General features: G+C 36.8%; 1 protein-coding gene across 1 annotated transcript in view; it reads right to left on the reverse strand.

Moving 5' to 3' along the window:
- AHR (aryl hydrocarbon receptor) overlaps positions 1–16,006 on the reverse strand; it is a 49,561-nt gene that overhangs the window by 27,684 nt on the left and 5,871 nt on the right. The window contains exon 2 of the mRNA XM_006832239.1: positions 9,783–9,970. Coding sequence (XP_006832302.1) covers positions 9,783–9,970 — 188 coding nt within the window. The remainder of the gene's footprint in view (positions 1–9,782; positions 9,971–16,006) is intronic.

The raw sequence follows: 16,006 nt of genomic DNA on the forward strand, positions 1-16,006 counted from the left end.
AGTACATTAACCTCTTAAATTTCTGGAAAATAAAGATTACATCTACACAGTTCAGTACCTTCTGATGTACTGACAGATTATTTGTTTTCTGCCTATAAATTTCTATTTACCAATTCAAAATTAAAGAAATTTAGTTATGTTTTTCTAATACAAATGTTAATGTAATGTATATCTTTATGATAGTCACTGTCTTTGTCAAAAATCTAAAAAACAGCAGTTTAAAGCAGAAAAAGTCTTAAAATTTGAGCTAGTCTATTTTCTGTTATGTGAAAATTGGCTCCCAAAGATTTTACTTAGTATCATTACAATTTACTTGTAATTAGTTACATGCTATTCTGTCATTAGTTCTCTGAATTCATGGAACCTAAAAGAGCAGTTAATGTACTTGTCTTTTCAGTGAGGGAGTGAACATTACTTTGCATATGTTCAAATGTGGAATACAAAATATACTTTGGGTGGTGGGGTGGTGGTTGTGTGCCATCCAGCTGGTTCCGACTCATAGTGATCCTATATAGAATTTCGAGGCTGTAAATCTTTACAGGAGCAGACAGTCTCATCTTTTTCCCATGGGATAGATTTGAACTGCTGACCTCAAGGGTTAGCAGTCCAGCTTATAATCTACTACAATACCAGTGCTCCTTATCAAGTTGAGCATTGTTGTTAAGTGCCATTGAGTCTGTTTCAATGCACAGCAACTCTGTATATAGGGTTTTCCGAGGAATGGCTGGTGAGCTTGAACTACCTACCTTGTGGTCCAGTGCTTATCCTACAGCATCACACCATGGCTCCAACTAGTTGAATAATATCTATTAAATTCTAGAAAATAATTGATTAGAGTAGTGGTTCTCAAACTGAAGCAGGCAATTAACACACATTGCTAGAATGCAGCTGCCAGAGTTTGGGTTCAGTTATGTCAAGAATAGACATCACGTTTGCACGGCCAGCAAATCTGTACATAATGCTGGGAACTATGTGTCATACTTGAGAACTACTGACTTAGAACATCTGGAGTTGTGGAATAACTTAGGAATGTTCTAGATGTAATTTTCTGAAATGATCATTCCCATGCTTAAGAAGAGTACGGTACTAATACAGATGTCTTCAGGAGATAATAATTCTGAACCTAACTGCATAAAAAGGAAAAGTGAGGCACAAAATTTTAAATTAAAGCACAGGGCAATGATTTAAAGAAAAAAACCCTTACAGAAACAAATGCAGGAAGTAGCACACTGTACCCACAATTTATTTCCTCACCAAAGTAAGTTTTGCTCACTTTCCCCCAAAGTGTCTATATCTGAATGTATACAACTTTTGATCAAAGAAAACAATATGGGGGGCTTAGTACATATTACTCCAAATCTGAAAACAGTTTAACAAATTTCCTTCTCTAAATCAGTACAGAAAATTAATTCCAATCAGAAAAGAGTTTAACAAATTTCCTTCTCTAAATCAATACAGAATATTAATTCAGCAAAGGAATTCTCACGTGATATTAATACTAGACCCCTTTTAAAGGCACCTAAGCATACTTTTTTTTAATGTTCTCATTTGAAGTAAAACATCAGTATTCTGACAGAAACAAGTATAATTTATACAGCAATTTTATTCATAAAATTTACTTCACAGATCCATTTCCAGGCTTAATCTACATATATCAAGACAAGTAAGCATAACTAACATCATCCATGCTGAGAAGAGGAAGCACAATGAGGTTAAAGGTCTTAAGGTCACAAAATGGGTTATCCAAACTAGCATCCACTTTTCCTGCCTGACCTGTCATTAATGACACAATCTCCCTTTACCACACTGCCTCTAAAATACAGAAACTAAGCCTGTAACTAGACATGATCAAGAACCAGTTGGCAGAAAAATATTCTATAAAATTGGTATTAAACAGTAGCCCCACGTTGTATGCACAAATTTCAGTCTCTAAATAGAAAATTTCAGGGTCATTAAATTGACCAACATAATTGCTTGTCTCCAACACAATCTCCTACAACTAACACTGGATGGCTTTATGGCTTCTATGAACAACCAAAGACCTGATGGCATAGTGGTTAAAGTGCTAGACTGTCAATCACTCACTTTGGCATTTTGAACCTACTAGCTGCTCTGTGGGAGAAAAATGTGATATTCCACTTCCATAAAGATTTACTGTCTTGGGGCTGTTCTATTCTGACCTATAGGCTAGTGGCAAATTGTTGTCGTTAAGTGCTGTCAAGCTGGTTCTGACTCATAGCGATCCCCGTATAGGGTTTTTGAGGAGTGACTGGTGAGTGTGAACTGCCGACCTTGCAGTACAGTGCATTATCCTACAGTGCCACACTAGGAGAACCAACTAAATTGCAATAGGTTTGGGTTCTACAGGTTTATGGACAAACAAGGGCCAGAAAAGTTTTTTCTATGGTGTTGGTTGTTAGGTACCATAGAGTAGGTTCTGACTAGTAACCCTATGCACAACAGAATGAAACACTGCCCGGTCTTGTGCCATCCTCATAATTGGTAAGCTTGAGTCCATTAGTGCTGCCACTGCACCAATGCATCTTGTTGGGGGGGTCCTCCTCTTTTTTGTTGACCATCCACTTTACAAAGCATGACATCCTTCTCCAGGGACTTGTCTCTCCTGATAATATGTCCAAAGCATAAGAGAAAAAGTCTCGCCATTCTGGCTTCTAAGTAGCATTCTTGGCTATGTTTCTTTCAACACAGATTTGTTTATTCTTCTGGCAGTCCATGGTACTTTTAATATTCTTCTACAACACTGTAACTCAAATGCATCAATTCTTTTTCAGTCTTCCTTATTCACTGTCCAACTTTCACATGCTTATGAGACTACTGAAAATACTATGACTTGGGTCAGGTACAACTTAGTCCTAAAACTGACATCTTTGTTCCTTTAACACTTTAAATGGGTCTTGTGCAGCAAATTTGCTTAGTATAATATGTTGTTTGAATTGTTGAGTACTGCTTCCATGAGTGTTGATAGTGGATCCAAGCAAAATGAAGTCTGACAACTTCAATCTTTACTCCACTTATCATGATGTAATTTGTTGAGTATTTTTGTTTTATTCTATCCTGCAGTGCAGAAAATTACTATAATATGGTCCTTCTAGTCATGGTCTTCTAATTATTATTATACAACGATTGGGACTATGTAAATACTTATTCTTATAACTTAATGAATCTTACATTGGAGTTTCAGGATCTGAGGAAAGGAGTTATTAAATTTTAGATCTAAAGAGGTCATATTGTTAAATTAAGAACCAGGATTTGAATACCACGATAATCTAACTCAAGAAGAATGTTTTACTCTTCGTAGTTACATCATTGTGGTGTCATGAGTTACCTAATGTCTCTTATAGGCATAGTCTGTACACTCTCACCAACAACGTTTCTGTCCTGCTCAGTCTGCATAAGAGAAGGTGGGAGAAGATACTGATAAGGTGACATGATTCAGCTGTGGATGTTAGCAGAGTTACTTGTAATTGTAAAAACTTGAAACTCTAGAGTGAGTATAAAATAAACCATCTCAGAAACAGGACTGGGAGATCTCACTACCATCAAGAAAGAGGAATCAGGAGGAAAGTGTGTCATTTGGACTCAGAATCCCTGTGTACTGAAAGTCCTTGACCCAGGGACAGAAAGTTATGACACTGGAGGAGTGGCAGAGGAGGAGCAGCAGCAGAATCAAGAATCAGAGCCCAAGACACAGCAGTGGGCTTTCTGGTCCATGAAGCAAGTTAAGCTGAGTGACTCTGGGTAGGAAGCTTGCGTGTAAAGTGGAGTGTCTTTAGGCCCTTCAGTAAGGGAGCTAAGTTTGCTGACCCAAGGAGCTAGAATCAAGTGCCTCCACACTGAAGCTTATGATGGAATGGTGTGTCCTGTGGGCATTTATGAGCAACTGACTGGAACAACTGTGCCCTGTCTGGTCCTGTATTTTATTTTCTAATCCTATAATGTAACCTAATAAACCTCATTACTCTAAGTATGGTGTCTGAGTTCTGTGTGGTCATTGCAATGAATTATTGAACCCAACACAGAAATAGATTTCAGTGGGGAGAGGTTGGTGCTTCATATTGTTGCACCTATGTTTACATTTACTTGTACTATATTATGCAAATTCCAGAAAATAAACTTTAAAAGACATTCTAAATTCATATAACTTTAATTATGAAATGTATCATGATTGTTAATCAGAGTTACTTTTTAGAAGAAAGTCTGGGGAAACAAGCTATACAATGTTATCTTCAGGCACCATTCTAGCTTAACTATCCTGACAGGAGAAAGCTGCATTTTAACATATTTAATTGCCAACATCACACAAGAGGAAAATTTGTAATTTGTTGGGTTGTTTCAAAACAAAAGAGACGTTATAGAAATACTTTAAAGACACATAATTTATACAACTCTTTGAAAATAAAGATAAAAGCAGGAGAGGAAGACAAAGTCATACAGAATAGGAATGTTATTGAGGAAGCTGAGTAGAACTTAAGAATCTTTTACCGTTGGTGTTGGGCTCCTGGTATAGCACTGTAGGATAAGCACTGGACTGTGATTCAAAACCCACCAGCTGCTCCGTAGAAACTCTATACAGGGTCGTTATGTGTTGGAACAAACTTGACAGCACTTAACAACAACTACTATTGATATTAATCTATTCTTATTGTTACTTTAAAGCATGCCAAAGTTTCAGGAAGACTGTATTTATGTTTGCTTGACAATGTATAGTCCTAGTATGGTGCTGTAAGATAAGCACTCAACCTCAAGTTTGGTTTGAAACACAAGGTCAGTTCAAACTCCATTATGCAGAATATAAAAAATAAGCTATTTCCTTACTTCATATTTGTTTAATCTATAAGATTTACCAAGTCAATGATTTTTTCAAATGTAAATTTCTTTTTAAATTCAGACCCCTACCTGTATATCCCACCTAAATTGAGCCTCCTCAAAAAAATAAATAAATAAATAAATAGTAAGTAGCAAGGTTGCCAGGTAGCTGGTATTCAAAAGACAATGACCAGTGGTCCAAGAACATGATGATAAATGTAAAGATGGCAAGGAAGCAAAAAGTTTGGCTAAAAATCGCAAAAGGCAGTAATGAAAAGATTGAAAATGACTATAGTTAATAGCAAGAGCTGGCTCAAAGAAGTTGTATATAGCTTTGACATTTGAGTCTTTAAATACATTTATAAGTTTTGATACCACCAATCAAAGACTTCTGCTATAATTAGATAAAGCAAGTATTTCTTGTAACCATATATTTATAAATACTTAGTAATATACCTGGAGTCCTGATGTGGCAGTGTGGGTTAATGCGCTAGACTGTAAAGTCAGTTTGAACCACATGGTCAGCGGTTCAAGCTCATCAACTGCTCCTTGGGAACTCTATACAGGGTCATTATGGGTTGGAACTGACTCGATGGCACTTAACAACAACAATGATATAATAGAAAGAGTCAATAACAGTAACTAGCTATTAAAAGAAAGATTAGCTGGAAATAGTAAAATATTTTTAAAATCTTAAGTCAAGCTCTAGAAACTTATTTCTGAGCACAATGCAGAATATTAAACATTTAATATTGTGACCGAAATGAATGCAATAAATACTGACTGTTGAATATGGAGTAGGTATTGTTTTAGGTATGATGGTGGTGGTTATGTGGAGTCGGTTCTGACTCCTAGTGACCCTGTAATAAGGCTTCTGAGGCTGTAAATCTTTATGGGAACAGAAAGCCTCATCTTTCTCTTGCGGAACCGCTGGTCGTTTTGAACGATTGACCCTGAGGTTAGCAGGCCAACTTGGAATCACTACGCTACCAGAGTATCAGAGCTCCTGGTAGTGGTGGTGGTGGCAGTGTGCCAAGAAGTCGCTTCCGACTCATAGGCAATGGCTGGTAGTTTAGGAGTGCTGACCTTGAGGTTAGTAGCCCGACTCATAACTAGTAAACTAAAATAATCTCAGGGAGTTTCCATTTCAGTATTGCCTTGATAATGTCCCCTATGCAGTGTATTATAAATCACTATATCTGTAATTGTATTTCACATACTTTATTTGCTACAGTTTGAGTCTATCTCCCTCATTAGACTTTCAGTTATTAAGGGACAAAAACTTTTTTTCTTAGTGTACCCTGTAACTGACAACGTTTAGAATAAGCAATCTTAAAAATGATGATATGCATTTTAAAATCATTTCAATGTGACAGTACAAAATAAACTGATCCTAACTCTACCGTAGCTGTCATTTAAAGTTGTATTTAAAATGTTTTGATTAAATAGTAGTGGATACATAATAGTATAATCATGATTTCAAAGTTTTAGAAGATTCATCCAAGTTGGATTAGTTAAACTCATAATAAATAGACGTACTTTCTTGGAAAAATATCTATTGTTACAGTAAACTTGAGTTTCCTTTCTAACAAGATTGTATGATTACTCGTTTATATTGTTCTTTCCGCAGGAATTCGCACACCCCCTGTTTGCATCCTGTTATTCACTTAGAGCTTCCCCTCACTTGGATATGCTATTTCCAAATAGTGCGAGAACGGGTCTAACTGCACACAAAAATACAACTAGTGTCAGCATACACCAAGTCTCTTCTTTTGTGTTCAGCATTCATTCATGTCATAAGAGTTCCCTTCAAACTTTTAATCTGTGTTATCAGAATGTTGCATTGCCTTCCCAAACCACTGGTTGGCCATGAACGATGAGGGACCTATCGTTTCCCTCACATTTCATCTAACACTATGCTATTCTGTATTGAACAGTCTAAGAAAACGGCTTAGACTATGTTGTTGTTTAAGTGCCACTGAGCTGGTTTCGACTCATAGGGACCCTGTATAGGGTTTTCTGAGGAGCAGCTGGTGAGTTTGAACTGCTGACCTTGTGGTTCAAACCAAACTTGAAGTTGAGTGCTTCTCTTACAGTGCCATACCAGGACTCTACATAGTAAAGCAAACACAAATATACTCTTCCTGAAATTTTGCACATTTGGGCTTATCCTTCTGAAAGGCAAAGAAAAGAAATTTAAAAAAATAATTCAGGATATAAATCAAGGCTAGGTTAAATCTTTGTTTTAAAGTAGGTTTCTTGATCTGTATCAGAATACTCAGGCATATCTCTGGGTTCTATGTAGAACCTGGAGTCTTGGTGTGGCACTGCAGGATAAACACTAGACTACAAAATTGATTTGAACCACAAAGTCAGTGGTTCAAGCCCACCAGATCATTGTGAGTCAGAACCGGCTTGACGGCATTTAACAACAACAAGCAGAACCTGGGAGCATGGTGGCACCATATGACAGCTCTGGACTGTGAATCACAAGGTCCACGGCTCAAGCCTGCCAACCCTCCATGGGGGAAAGCCTTGGAAATCCTATACAGAGTTACTATGAGTCAGAACTGACTCGATAGCACCTGACAACAGCAATGTAGAACCTACTGAATCAGTATGTGCCCTGGAATATGCATTTTAAGTAGCTTTCCCGATTTTTAAGCACACTGAAGTTTAAGAGTCAGTAATATAAAGGGTCTAAGCTAAAGGAGCTCTGGTAGTGTAGTGGCTACGAATCAGGCTGCGAGCCACATGGTCAACAGTTCGAAACTACCGTGTGGGAGAAAGATGAGGCTTTCTGCTCCCGTAAAGATTTACAGCCTCGGAAACCCTGTACAGGGTCGCTATGAGTCGGAATTGACTCCACCTCATATAACAACAAGCTAAAGGACAGTAAAATAATAAACAATATGGATGAATAATGTCTTACAGTCAAAACACTGAACTAGAATGAAAAATAGATATAAATTCATTAATGAGGAACATTATAAAAAGTAAGAACTCCATGGTGAGCTAAATTCTGACAATATTCTAAAGAAAACACACTTTGGAAGCTTCTTTATTTGAGATATTGAATAGATATTTCACATCAAAATGTGAAAACATATAGGTATTTGCATATAGGAATACTTATGGATATGTATTAAACGTATAAACATAATATATACTTGTGTAATTCTGTCCACAAGGCAATAATCATAGCTAGTAATTAAATGGCACACTGGCTATTCTTTAAGAAGCTTCAGATTAATTCTAATATGTCTAAATAAAGGACAATCAATTATTATTTTTTCTATTTTTAACCTGATATAGTTGATTTCCTAGAACAGAAGACAAGGAAATGGAAAGGCAAAATTGTTTAAATCAATAAATCTTTACCAACTACAGCAGTATCATCATCTGGGAGCCTGTTCACAACGCATAATCTCTGCCACACCTCAAATTACTAAAATAGAAACTGCAGCTTAACAAATGCTTACATGACCTGCAAGCACATGTTTGAGAATCACTGATATAGGCTACTAAGATTCTGCCATTAATTCCTTCACTAGTGTTTATAAAAGGAGCTCTGGTAGCGTAATGGCTACGAGTTGGACTGCTAACCTCAATGTCAACTAGTTCGAAACTGCCAGTGGTTCCACAGGAGAAAAGATGAGGCTTTCTGTTCCCGTAAAGATTTATAGCCTCGGAAACCCTGTACAGGGTCACTGTGAGTTGGAATCCAATCCACGGTACACCACCACCACACCAGTGTTTATAAAAGTATTGGTTTCAAGTCGGGCTGCTAACATCAAGGTCAGCAGTTCAAAACTACCAGATGTTTCCATGGGAGAAAGATGAGGCTTTCTGCTCCTATAAAGAATTATAGCCTCAGAAAACCCTGTATAGGATGACTATGAGTCGGAACTGACTCCACAGCACATAACCAACCAACCAGTGTTTATAAAGTAACATAACATTTTAAAAAGACTTAACATTTCCTTAAAAAAATTGTTGCTGCCTTACAAACAGATAAAAAGGAAATCATGGAACTATTTTTGCACTGGAATATTAATTTTAAACAAAAACTTCCATGTAATATGCCTTATAATGATGAAATATGATTGTTTATTGGTTCCAACTCCTAGCAATCCAGTGAGATCCGAGGAGCAGCTGGTGGGTTTGAACTGCCAAACCTTGCACAGTTAGTACACCAGTGCTTATCTAACATACCAGGAGAAAATAACAAATTTCATTCCTTAGCTCAAGTCCCTAACTTTAACAACGAGTAAGCTGAGAATCAAGGATCCCTGGTGGTGTAGTGCATTATGTGTTAGGCTGCTAACCAAAAGGTCAGCAGTTCAAATCCACCAGCCACTCAGGAGGAGACAGACAGATCTCTGTTCTCATAAAGATTTATAGCTTCTGAAACCCTATATAGGGTGGTTATGAGTTGGAACCAATTCGATGGCTAAGTGGTTTGGTTAAATAGTTTTTCAAGGGCACAATGGAAAGCCAAGTCAACTCGTATTTGTAGTGTTGCTTCTACTGAAAAAATATCTTTTAAACTACATTTTCCTGGAATTATATAAAGAACTAGAAGTACACATAATTTTAAAAGAATAAATGGAGTAGTACATAATTTACTCTTTAATTAAAGAAAAGAGAGTTCAAAAATTGGATTTGGAAGAATGGGAAATGGACTCCGGCATGCTGAGCATAACCCTACCTTCCCAATACATGGTGGTCATAGAATGACATCCTTCAACTGCTTTGGTGGGTGAAACTTCACAGAAAATGCTTGTTAAGATGCATGAGATATTTTGGTTTTGTCAATTAAATTTTATATATACCAAAAATCAAACGCTTTTTTCCACAAACGGGTACTTTTTATAATTTTCAAGCCAGCAAGAGGCACATTGAGTATAAATGTTTTGTAAGCCATTGTAGAAAGATTAAACCCTCCACCTTACCATCAAAAAAGCTCTTGGCTCTGAGGTAACTGACACTGAGCCTAAGAACTGAGAGTTTATCCAGCTTATTAATAACATCTTGTGGAAAAGGCAGCAGGCTAGCCAAACGGTCCAACTCTGTATTAAGTCTGTCTCTGTGTCTCTTGGAAGGATTCGATTTGATACCTTCAGCCGGGATTGGCTTTACTCTGAAAAACAAATAAAAAGTCATTACGTATATAATGTAAAAAACGTTTACTGCATTATAACATCTCAAGTATTTTTATAGTAAACATTTAAAATCTACCTCAAGTTTACATAAATCTTTCCCAAATCTCCCTTTCATATCTAAATCAGGAAAAAAATAAGGATGAAATTCTTTCCATTTTATTAAAAATATGTTGTACACATCATAGACTAATATCTTATAAAAATGCTTACTTCACACATTTGTGCTATGTTGTTATTGTTAAGAGCCATCATGTCAGTTCCAACTAATAGTGACCCTGTACAGGGTTTCCAAGGAGCTGCTGTTAGGTTTGAACTGCCCACCTTACAGTTAGCAGTCTAGTGCTTATCCTACAGTGCCACATAGTGATACTCAATTAATAAACCTATTGGGATTTTCTTTCTCTAATGCAGTTAGCCATTGTTAAGGGAAGATGAAATTGTGTGAAAATGATGCTTCCTATGCTATTTTCTACAAGATGCCTTTCAGAGTTATTCATGGAGTACATAAACAGAAGCAACCCTACAAAAACATGTATTTTCATCATCACCAGCCTCCTATTTATAAATATTTCACTCTATCAGTGACAACCTCTCAAAGTCCTTCTGGCACCTAATACAGTCTTTGAACATTTTTTATAAAAAGAGTATGCTTTGTTGTTCCCTGGGAAAAAAGATACTAGAGTTAATTGTAGAACGTGAGTTTAGAAATGATGAAATGGACGACTTCACACAATTTCCTTAGCCAGGATATCACAGCAGAAATTCATTATATAAAGTGAATTTACAGATATCCTTGCTGAAAAACGAAGGTAAGACATTCGCAATCCAAACAAAGAGATGTGAAGACCATGCCTCTGTACCGTTCTATTAGCCAAAGAAAATGAAGACTTATTGTGAGTATTCTTAATACAAAAGGCATTTCTGATGACTGAAATTAAATTATATTATCATTCAGAGTAAAATCTGGCTTGGGTATAGTGCTACTAACTTGATTAATTGAAAACATTTCTAGATAATTTATGTCATCAATATTGTATGTGGAAAAATAATATTTACTTTTTACTATTTTAATACAAAAAAAGTAAAACAATGATAAAAATATGAAATTCAGCATGCTTTTAGTTCTATCTCTTACAAGCATTTTCTGCAGTATGTTTATTTCTATTTTTCTCTATTACAAATAATGTTATTTCTATAAAAAACATATGTAACAATAATAAATTAGGAAAGTGGTACATACACAAAAGAAAAAGTGAATATTTTCTCCAGACTGCTTCTGTAACTGCATGTTACTTTCCCTTGCTATCTTCCCTTAACCATACTACACTGGCAATCAAATTTAAGTAGCATCTAATTATTATGTTTCTCCAATTAACCAAGTTTTACCTATATAACACATGTCTATTTCAATGAATAAATAGTTATTTGCACCTGTGATTTCCTTGAGAGTCCAGGTAAATGTTTTTTTTGTTGTTGTTGTTTTTGTTTGTTTGTTTGTTTCTAATAAATACTCTTTTTAAAATGCTATGGAAGCTTAGAGGAGCTAGTGCTTGAAAAAACTGATCCTATAGAAAAGGTGGTCTCTGATATCTGAGATGCATCTGGAGAGATGACCCAAGGGAAGGAGTGACTGGGGCATGGTGAGCTGTTAGAAGTCCCCTGGCTGACATGAGAAATACAGATTGGAGAGAGAAGAGATGAGGAAGTTGGTAGGGTCACATTCTTTCAACAGATATTGAACACCTACTATGTATCAAATACAGAATACTTCAATGGTGAACAAAATATATAAAAGTTCCTGTTCTCGTGGAGTTTCCATTCCAGTAGAATACAGAAACAAACATATAACTTTCCAGCTTGGTAAAAAAAAAAACAAGTAATATCTTAAAGAGTGATGGAGGTAATGGTTTTTATTTATATCATGAACAGCGAGGGTACCTATGATAGTTCAGAAGGGAAAAAAACAAACAAACAAAAAAAAAAACAGGGATAAAACTAAGATGGAAACCATGTGAATACCTAAAGAAACACATTCAAGGTAGAAGAAATAGCAACTTCTCTTTAAAAAACTGATAAGAGAAAAACAAGACAAACCTTGGATTTTGGTATCTGGGAGTCATCCTAAGTTTTGAGCTGGAAATATCTACCACTAATCTTGTGTTTTACTAAGCTGACTCTGGTGATGGACAAGACAGAATGCCGGGCAGATACCCCTGAAGGTAAGATTCTGTTTAAATTATAAATCGATGTTATTCCTCTATCCTATCTTTTAGTAGCTCCCTACAGTCCAAGTTCCTTAGCCTAACAAAACCCTTCCTTCATGATCATTCTAGCCCTCATCTATAACTCAAGCTTTATTTCCTCCCCTATATTACACAAAGGAGCTCTGGTAGCGTAGTGGTTATAAGTTAGGCTGCTAACCTCAAGGTCAGCAGCTCGGAACCACCAGTCATTCGCAGGAGAAAGATGTGGCTTTCTGCTCCTGTAAAGATTTACAGCCTCGGAAACTCTATACTGGTTTGCTAAGAGTCGGAACAAACACCATGGAAAATACCACCACATTACACAAATTTTTTATACAACCACTCCACTATGGAATTTCTATGGAAATAACTTTTCACATAAAACGAAAATGCATATACAGTCTGGTCTTGGTGACTTTCTAATAAAGATGATAAAGAAAACTAGAGAGAATAGAGTAACACAAACGTTAAAGCAAGAGAAACTGGTAAGACACCAAAAGAAATAAAAACAATACAAGAAAGAAGGCTTAAACGTGTACAATATTGCTGCTCCTCTTGTGCTGGGTCTCTAGTATAATTCATCTCTGCACTAGATAAGACTGTTTCTTTGCAAATAAACCAAAAAATATCCACATCTCTAATGTGCTAGTAAGCACCTTAGCATGAGATCAAATTTCTCTAAATCAAGTGCTATGTAACCTGTACTGCACACACTTCATCTCTTCTATTCCTATGTAAACTTAATCATCTTTTATTCTCAGTGCCCAGCACATTACTTGGCACAGAGTTTGTGCTCAATGTTTGTTGACCTGAAAGAAATGATCAGAAATTGAGCAAAGGCAATGATAGTAAGAAAGGACTGGTCTGAAGAGACCAGCACCTCATTGCCCATCACAGCTTGGTATACAGCCAAAGGCTCACTGAACGAAATCGACTTGGTGACTGGGAACAGGATGTAAGCAAGAGGGAAATGTTGAGTGAGAAGAGCCTCCAAATTACTCTAGGCTTTGTAAAAGTTTAGGATAACAGCTATTTCTTGACAAAAGGGATACCAAACAAGGGGAAAAGTGGTTTTAGAATAGACCTCAATAATATTGACATTTAAGTGTAAGACACACAAAGGTATATGCAAAGATAATAGAGGAGAAATTACAAAGAGACAGAAAAAGAACTAGTGCAGAATATTTTGGCAGTCACAGATAAAGTCAGAGAGATTAACTAAATTCAGGGTTGAGAAGTACCCACTAGACTTGGCAATTCAAAACAACTAGTATTTCCACCAGAGTTGGAGCTTTAAAAGGTCACTCTTTTTGTGAGAAATATTTATAACTATTTTGTGAAAATATTCCATACCTTTCCACATATACTGAAGGTATACATTACAATTAAAAATAGAGAATAATCTTAAATCAATTACACTTGACTTAGGTTATGCTAGTACTTTTACTTGTGCATTATCACCAAATCAGTATATCAATGTATACTGCCAGCCATCTAATTAAATAAAGCCTGTATGGTGGGGCGCTGTGGGTTAATACGCCAGACTGCACCATTTGAACTGCAAGGTCGGCGGTTCAAGCTCACCAGCTGCTCCTTGGAAACCCTATACAGGGTTTCTATGGGTTGGAACTGACTCCACAGCACTTAACAACAATATGTGAAATATAACCATTCTTTACGATTTGACTTGGGATATCTAGAATTCAAGTATCTCCTGAAATATGAGATAGACTAAGATGTTTATCAGGCAAAGAAGCTATTTATTATTTTTTAAACCTTAACCTCAAAAGTCCTGTCCCAACCTGTAAATCAAATGGTTGTGAAATCAATGCTCTAGCTGACTGCATGCCATGCTTGTTTTAGAAGTCCTGCACGCTATATGAAGTACTGGTGGTAACAGGCCCAACAGCATGCTAGATGCCAGTTTGGATGCTATCTTTCAGAGACTTTTTAACACTGCCATATAAAATGTTTCAAGCTCATACATTTGCATCTAATGTTTAAAGCAATAGAAGAAACAACCAAGTATAATAAATTAATGTATTTGTAAAGGTCTGTATTTTTATCTGTTATGAAACCTCAAAAGGATATGCAAAAATATAGTTTCAGTAACCCTTTGAGATTAAAAAGGTTACCTGTGATAATACTAAATATGCACTATAGGCTTTTTCCTCCTGGTGATTTAATCTTTTCCCACTTCTTCAACCTATAGGTTGTTGTTGTTGCTATGTGCCGTGGAGTCAGTTCTGACTCATACCGACCCTGCACAGGGTTTCCGAGGCTGTAAATCTTTACGGGAGCAGAAAGCCTCCTCTTTCTCCCATGAACAGCTGATAGTTTTGAACTGCTGACCCTGAGGTTATCAGACTGATTCATAACCACTATAATCCTCATATTTCAGTTACTGCAAACCACACTTATGACCAATGGTTTGATTTGTTTTGGTACATTTTACTGTTAGCAATATGTACTATATATACAATGTTGCAGCTCATAAAATGCTGAAGTTATGGTTTTCCTATGTATTGTTTCCAACCCCCAAAGACAGACAAAGACTGGGTTTATAAAGATACTGATAATAAAAGGTAACAAAAACTTAAAAAAAAAAAAAAAAGAGGTATTTGACTTATGTCAGAACCATGGGAATGAAGCCTGTTGGAACCTGCACTTATCAAGGCCAAGTTTGCCTTTATTTCCAGTCCCTATACTAGTTGCCTTCTGGGTGCCTGAAGTTTAATTAAGTTAGTGTCCCTAACTTAACTCATTCATATTTTCATGAATTTGGACATCACCATCTCTGCATCTACTATGGTTGTTGTTGTCGTTATTAGGTGCCATCAAGTCGGTACCAACTCATAGTGACCTTACGCACAGCAGAACAAAACACTGCTTGATCTTGGGCCAACCTCACTACTGTTGCCATGCTTGAGTCCATCGATGCTGCTACTTGGCCAATCCATCTCAATGGGGGTCTTCCTCTTTTTCTCTGACCCTCCACCTTATACCAAACACGGCACATGGTGGTTGTGTGCCGTGGAGTTGGTTCCAACTCACAGCGACCTGTACAGGGTTTCTGAGACTGTAAATCTTTACGGGAGTGGAAAGCCTCATCTCTCTCCCGTGGAACAGCTGGTAGTTTTGAACTGCTGACCGTGAGGTTCACACCCCGATTCGTAACCACTATGCTACCAGATCCTCCACCTTACCAAACTTACCTTCCTTCTCCAGAAACTGGTCCCTCCTGACAATATGTATGCATTTCATTTCATTATTGACAATTTCTAATTTTCCTAGATTCATACTTCATACATTCCATGTTCTGATTATTAATGGATGTTTACAGCTGTTTCTCTTTATTTTGAGTTGTACCCCATCAGCAAATCAAAGTCTGCCAGGGTTTTCTCCCACGGGCTTTACTCCATTTGAGGAGGCAGCTCTTTCCCAGTCGCATTTTGAGTGCCTTCCAACCTGAGCAGCTCATTTTCCGGCACTATATCTGACAGTGTTTCTCTGCTATTCATAAGGTTTTCAAGTGACTAAATATTTGGAAGTAATTCATCACTCCTTCTTCCTAGTCTGTCTTTGTTTGGAAGCTCATCTGAAACCTGTCCACCATGGGTGACTCTGATGATATTTAAAATACTGGTGGCATAGCTTCTAGAATCATAGCATCTACTATGGAACAGCCCTTCAATTATAAAACCTTAAGTATTCTTCAGTAAATCTGTCTATATCATATTACCTACTACCTAACAAAGCCCAACTCATAAG

The sequence above is a fragment of the Chrysochloris asiatica genome, unplaced genomic scaffold (assembly GCF_000296735.1).
Source record: "Chrysochloris asiatica unplaced genomic scaffold, ChrAsi1.0 scaffold00006, whole genome shotgun sequence".
NCBI lineage: Eukaryota > Metazoa > Chordata > Mammalia > Afrosoricida > Chrysochloridae > Chrysochloris > Chrysochloris asiatica.